Below are 7,024 nucleotides of genomic sequence, written 5' to 3' on the forward strand. Positions count from 1 at the left end.
CTACAAAAACCGCACATCATACGACGCCTAAAGTTTTCGTGTCACCAGCATTGCATTCTGCATCTCATGTCTTCGTGCGAAACGACTCAATTCGTCCTTCACTGACACATCCTTACGACGGGCCTTACCCCGTTGTTAAGAGATCGCCTAAGTTTTTTAAACTTTTGATACGAGGGCGATGCAGCAACATAAGCATCGATCGGCTAAAGCCTGCGTTCTTAGCCAGCGACGACTACGAAGATTCGAGCCATGTTCCCCAATCAGTAGAGCCAACGGATGCACCAGCACCTATTCCGACATCGAGCCACATTCCTCAGGAAGACGAGCCAATGAATACACCACCTCCTATATCGACAAAATCTACGCGTTCTGGAAGGCATGTTAACTTTCCTCTACGATATCGGTAGTTTCGTCTAGGAGGGGAGTTATGTGGCGGCATTTGTATTTCCGCAAACTTTGTGGCAATAATTTCACTTTCGCGAATTAGTGCAACCCTGCGCTAATTTCCGAGTTGTAAAATAAAACTCAATCTGGCATCACTAAAATTTTTCATCTTCCTTTTTCTTTCTGGATGTCATCGAATTTAGACGTGCTTGCCGAGATATCAACGCAAACTATTAACCTGTAATTATCTTGTAAAAGACTAAATAATCTTTTAAGTTACAAAGCATTTTAAATATTATTCGGTTGTTTGATTTATTTGAACGAGTTCTTTGTGAGGTAAACTCAATACAAAACCCCAAATATATATATCGAAGATAAGTTAAAATTTGAGGAACATATTGACTACACAGTAGCAAAAATTGGTAAAAAAATTGGTCTCATGAAAAGATCATGTAAGTACTTAGGAAGGAGGTATAAGACTTTGGTCTACAGATCTATAGTTGAACCACATTTCATATACTGTCCAACTATCTTTTTTATAGCAAGCGACACACAAATAGATAAGCTTCATAAATGCAAAATAGGGCTATGCGATTTATCTTGAACAAGCGGTACGACACACCCATACAGGAAATGATCGCAGAATTAAACTGGCGGAGCGTGAAACAGCAAATTTTCTATCACGCTATGAAATTCGAGTTTAACATAAAACAAGGTAGACTCCCATATTATCTGAGTGATATCCTACGATATAATAGTGAAACCCATTCGTATTTACTCAGGGGAAATAATAGTTTCAGTCTGGCGCTGTATAAAACGGAAATAGATAAGAAGAATATCTTTTATAAGGGATTAAAATGTTATAATGAACTTCCAGCTCAAATACAAAATTGCGAAAACGTTGGTACCTTCAAAAGGCTGCTACTTGATCACTGTAGAACATTGGATATCAGATAGAAAGGTCCGGCATGGAAACTAGTCCTTTCCATCCGTACTGGCTGGATGACTCCGGATTTAGTCCATTCAGATCACCCATAATGTATGAAATAAGAAGGTCGGCATGGAAACTAGTCCTTTCCGTCCGTTCAAATGGCGCGACTCTGGATTTCGTCCATTCAGATCGCCTGCCGGTAGAGAAGTTTATAAGAAGCGGCTTGGAACCAAGTCCTTTCCAACCGCTCAGTTGTGGCGGCTCTGGAAATTACACTCTTAGACCGCATATCGTACGTGATATATTTACGGTACTGCTTGGAATCCCGTCCATTCCAACAGCATCGAGAATATGCTATCTTAGTTCAATATACATACTATTGTATAGCTTAGGAGGAAAAATGTAACAGGTTAACGTATTTTAAGCATTAAATTTAACTTTACTTTTATTGTATATTGCAATACATAATTCAAATGTATATACGTGAATGTATATAGGTCAAATGACTGTAATAAATAAATAAATAAACTAAGACTATGTTGCCAAAGATACCTCCCCGGGACCCCGCCATGCAGGTGGATGGGCTGGTTAAACAGGTCACTAAAGCCATGAATAGTTCTTTTTCAGCAGGATGTCCGGTTGTTCGATACAGGGAAAAAACCAAACCATCTTGGGGTCGAAATAATTATCCTCGTTACGTGAATCCAATAGGACAATGTTCAATAAGGCCAAAGCCACGAAAGCAGTCACCGGGACTTGATGGAATACACCTGGTAGAGCTGCAGCTATCTCGGGGTATTATCTCTCCGTTCATTGCGGTTATTGTAAAAAACTGTCTTAACATGGGCTACATCCCGCTAGGCTGGAGAGAGACAGAAGTCTCCTTCATACCCAAGGCAGGTAGGTCATCTCATACCAACTTAAGGACTTCAGACCCATCAGTCTTACGTCTTTCCTCCTAAAAATTTTAGAGAGGATAGTGGATGATTATGTACGGGGTCTCCCCCCAGCGCAACATGCCTATACGAAAGGCATATCCACGGAAAGCCTTGCACTCGCTCGTCGGGTTGGTGGAAAAAAGTTTATCAGATAAAGAATATACTCTGGTTGCCTTTGTATACATAGAAGGCACCTTCAACAATATTAACGCAAGCGCCAGAAAGGGTGCCTTAGAAGAGCTTGGAGTTGACCAGAATGTAGCGGTGCTGATTGAGGCTATACTTTTCAGCAGGATGATAACCACTAAGCTTGGTGCTGGTTGAACTAGAGAGGGGGATTGCCACGTCGCAGCATATGCTGACGACCTGCCAATTGCCGTTAAAGGCAAATACCCAAATACCCTAATGCAGATTTTGCGCTCTAACTTAGTCACGCTTAGAAACTGGACAGAGAGTAGGGGACTCGGAATAAACTCCGAGAAAACCGAAGCAATTCTCTTTACAAGGAAACACAGGCCTCCCCGCTAATCTTTATGGGTGTGGAGATATCCTAGAAGGAGAATGTTAAGTATCTAGGACTCATATTAAACAGGAAACTTACGTGGAAACCTTATATAGAGGAAAGAGTAAGGGAGACCAACGTTGCATTATACACTTGCAAGCAATCGGTCAGAATCAAGTGGGGGTTAACACATCGTATTACACATTGGCTGTAAAAGAAGTGAATGGCAAACGCCCAGACCAAGGAGATGGGGGAACTGAATTTTTACACAGAACCTGCATGGCCCTATGTGAAAACAGGAGCACTATTGAGATACCCATGGCAACCTTCAACTTGAACTTCGAAATAGCATGATCCAAGAGGTCAACGGGTGTGGCTAGAGGAGGGCACTTGTGCAACAACCAGGCTGGTTTGGCCGCAAATAGATAAGAAAAAGACGAAAGAGTTGCTGTGCCTCTCAAGAGAGGATATTGCTAAGGTCACGGCTTGTGTAACCGGTCATTGGCTACTTGGCAGGCACTCTTGAAGACTAGGAATTTTCTCCCACGAATATTGAAGAAGTTGCAGAGATTAGGAAGAGGAAGAAACCGTAGAGGACTTTTTCTGTAGTTTCCCAGCTTTGGCCCTTACGGAATTATCACGCGTAGGAATTAAACCGATTGTACGCTTTATAAGAGCCTCAAATTGCTTCTCTGATTTAAATTTAAAGAAATAAAAAATTTTAAAAGTTAAGTTATTGGGATAATTTATGTCGCTATCAATAAATTTTTGCCATATTTTTTTCAACCGTTATGTTAAATTACGGAGTTCTTACGATTTTTTGCGGATTACATATTGAAAACAAGGTTGGGCTACTTTTTTCCAAAAGTTTAACCCATCAACTCGAACCAGAACGGGTCTTTTTGACAAACTGTTTAAAAAATGGCTTATAGATGGTTAAAATGTCCACTAAAATATTAAGCGCCAAATTTTTCTAAGGAGAACCGAATGTAATGAAAAATAATACTTGTTTTTACCAAAAAGGGGGAACTTTAACCCTTTGTAGAAAACGTTGCGATGCGAGGGAGCAAAACCTTCCTGGGGTTTGACGACCATTAAGGAATGCTAACGTAATTTTCAAACAGCCACCTAGTACTTGTATACGTGTGTGGGACCCCAGAATAAAATAACTTACGAATGTAAAAATTAGCAAAAAAAGTGTTTGCTCTTTATTTAAAGTCTGTTTAAAATATAAAAAAAATACTCGGGAAAATCAACTTATTTTTGTTTTATCTCTAATAATTGAGGAGTTAGATGAAATGAGTTAGATGAACAGAAGCTGCTTCGGTTAAAACTGCTTTCTGAGATATTGGCGTTAAAGTTTTTGATGTGTTATAATTTTCTTGTTGTTGTAGTATTGGATATTTTCGTAGCTCGGCGGCGGCGCGTGAGAAATGACAAAAATCGGCGGCGTGGCTCAGCGGGGTATACCTCTACCAAAGAGGTCCCCTATGGTTCCGTAGACATTTTTATAAAACACCCAGTAACCATAATAGACATCACTGGTCTTACACAACAGGTTTACCACATAGAAAGGGAATTCGAGTTACCTCATCCTTTCCCATGGCTATATCACTGGGGCGGTAGCCCCAGTTGGTGCACACCAAAAGGAGAATTCTATTTGGTAAGAGTTATAATCCCTAAGTGCGGCCGAAGGACGCCTACACAGAAAGGTGTTCTCTGCAGAAGGTGTTCAGCTCCGCTTCTTCGGCAATACAGAAATGAGAATTCAACTTTGTAAGGGTTATGATCCCTAAGCGCGGCCGAAGGCCGCCTACGCAGAAAGAAGTTCTGGGCAAAATAAACTATGATATCACCCACACTTGTCACTTGCTTGTAAATGCTTTTAATATTTTTTATCACTGAATTCTAAACCTCAACCGTAGATCATAATAAAATATGTATATCAAATTAAAGGTAAGAACTTGCACTTTCTAAATATTATATATGTCTTTAGCATTGATTATGCGTTTTTTTCTAAAAAAAGGTTATTTTATGAAAAAACTATAACACTTTATTTGTTTTTTAATACTTTTGACTTATATATATAAGCAAGCAAACATTTTATGTATCAACTTAAAGATAGATTAATTGTCTTTATTTTGATATCATTACTTTTTTAATCAGTTACGTAGTTTAGAAAATATTAATATTTTAAAATATCACAAAAATTTTCTTTCACTTTTTATATCTTCTTCACTTTTTAATTGCGGCAAATAATATTTATATAGTTGAAATCAACGTAAAAAGTACTATCGGTCTGCATTTTTAGCTTTCCCATAGCTGAACGGTTGGTTATCTTGATGTGTTCCAGGGATATATATGTAGATAAATACAGTTGTAAATATATTTATGGGTGTACAAATGTGCGATTGCACTGAGACATCATAAAACAAGAGATAAGCCAATCCATTTCATATGTACTTATGTATAGAAAATTTACCTGAAAAGCTTAAGCAGGATGTCGGGTAAGTCAGCCATATTACACAAATTAAACGGACTTGGAAAACCTGGTTATTACGACCACTTTCCACAATTTCAAATAACCCCCCAACTTCAAATTACCTCAACTTATCAAACAGCTCCACAAAAGACGAACTAAATAGCTTGTGGCGAACTTATCAAGTGTGTGCATACGGACGATAAGAACTATTTATAGAGAACACAGTATGCCAGTAGAACAGGTTTTTGTTTTTGTAGCTGTTTCGTAGTGAAAGTCCTTTAAGCTGAAATTAGTCAAGAACGTAAACCTACCGGTACGTAAACCCGAGTCAGCTGACACGATCTGTCTTACCAAAGCACCATGTAAAGTACTGAACACATTGAAAACGACGAGCTACAGACCACAGCTTCCAATTTGTTATCTTCATTATCTAAACGCTTTGTCGATGGCGACATGATTTCTTTGAACGCGGCAGCGACATCATGAATTTGTATGAGTTTGACATAAAAGAAGAGGAAGAACCTTATCTGTCGCCAGAAAAATAGAAATAGATCTAATCTGGCCACAACCACAGCCGTCGCGTAGCCCGGTCGTCGCCAAAATAATTATCTACATAAGAGTACGTGTTAAAATAATTTGACAGCTGTGGTTTGTAGCTCGTCGTTTTCATTGTGTTCGGGCTATTAATCAAAACTCAACACCGCAGAATTTTTCTGTAGTTGTAGCCCGTAGCGCAGAAATCTGCGGAATTTAGATTTTTCCGTGTCAGCTGATTTCTCCTTCTTTAGATGGTTGCCACTTCGTCAGTTTTACAGATGGTAAAAAATATATAAGTTCCTACTCAAAATATGTTTAAAATATTTGAAATTTACTATTGAATAAGGTTTTTGTTGAAAACTAAGTAGTTTTGTAACGAGGTGATTGTTTATAACAAAAACTCCGTTGGTTTGTTGGTGGTGTTTCTTTTATTTTTAAAGAATGGTCGAAACAAGTCTTTGCACAAAATTTAATATTAAAAGTATAACTGTAACAAACAATACAACATTTGGTGAATCTGCGGTGAGCCTGAATACCATCTGCTCTACAGCGGCCAACTACCGTTGTCCACACTGCGAATACAGATATGCAAGCAGATAACAGCTTAGCAGCGGCCAACTATCGTTGTCCACACTGCCAAGGTAGCTATATGCGAGTGGTCTGCTCACCGCCGATCACCAAATGGAAATGAACAATTATGAACAAAGTGTTCGCTTTTATAGCCATTCGTATAGGAATATGCAAAAGGACAAACAAAATGGATGCGCCTTGTATAGAACTGTCAAAACATAAAAGCATTGCCAGACGGCTTTATATAGAAACATTGCCAGACTAAACTTTACATAAAAGCATTGCCAGACTAAACTTTACATTACACGTTTTATACAATAATGAGATGTTTACACCTAGCAATATAATATTCTAATCATATAATGAGAAACTGCTACAGTTTATATTTAGCTAAAATCTATTATAGCACGAAAAATTGTAGTTGAAAGGGTAAGTTTATGAAAAGGCATTGATGAGTGGCAACCATGAACGCAAGATACAAGATCACGTAAGAACAAGAGAGTGAAAAAAGTCGATTTTTTTAGCGGGTTCTACGCCATCTTGTTTCACTGGAAGACGAGCGAAAAGTAAACAAAGCAAACAAACCAACGAAAACCAAAATTAGGCAAAATTATTGTCAGCCACTTTAAACGCACAATTTAGGTAAAATGATGCAACAAAATGCTTTAAAATGTGTTGTC

At 38.5% G+C, this 7,024-nt stretch overlaps 1 protein-coding gene across 2 annotated transcripts in view; it reads right to left on the bottom strand.

Moving 5' to 3' along the window:
• The window catches only part of Cndp2 (Cytosolic non-specific dipeptidase 2), a 57,409-nt gene extending 51,817 nt beyond the window's left edge, over positions 1 to 5,592 (bottom strand). Inside the window, exon 1 of one of the 2 annotated variants that reach the window (XM_017613777.1) lies at positions 5,360 to 5,592. Coding sequence is in view for 1 of the 2 variants with exons in the window: in XM_017613776.1 (XP_017469265.1) it covers positions 5,238 to 5,275 (38 nt within the window). In the remaining variant the exon portion in view is untranslated. Of the gene's footprint in view, positions 1 to 5,237 lie in introns of both variants that reach the window. The other variant, XM_017613776.1, reaches the window with a different exon arrangement.
• Between the last annotated feature and the right edge of the window lie 1,432 nt (positions 5,593 to 7,024).

Source organism: Rhagoletis zephyria, unplaced genomic scaffold, assembly GCF_001687245.7.
Source record: "Rhagoletis zephyria isolate East Lansing unplaced genomic scaffold, Rhagoletis_zephyria_1.1 Rzeph_scaffold_00716, whole genome shotgun sequence".
Lineage (NCBI taxonomy): Eukaryota > Metazoa > Arthropoda > Insecta > Diptera > Tephritidae > Rhagoletis > Rhagoletis zephyria.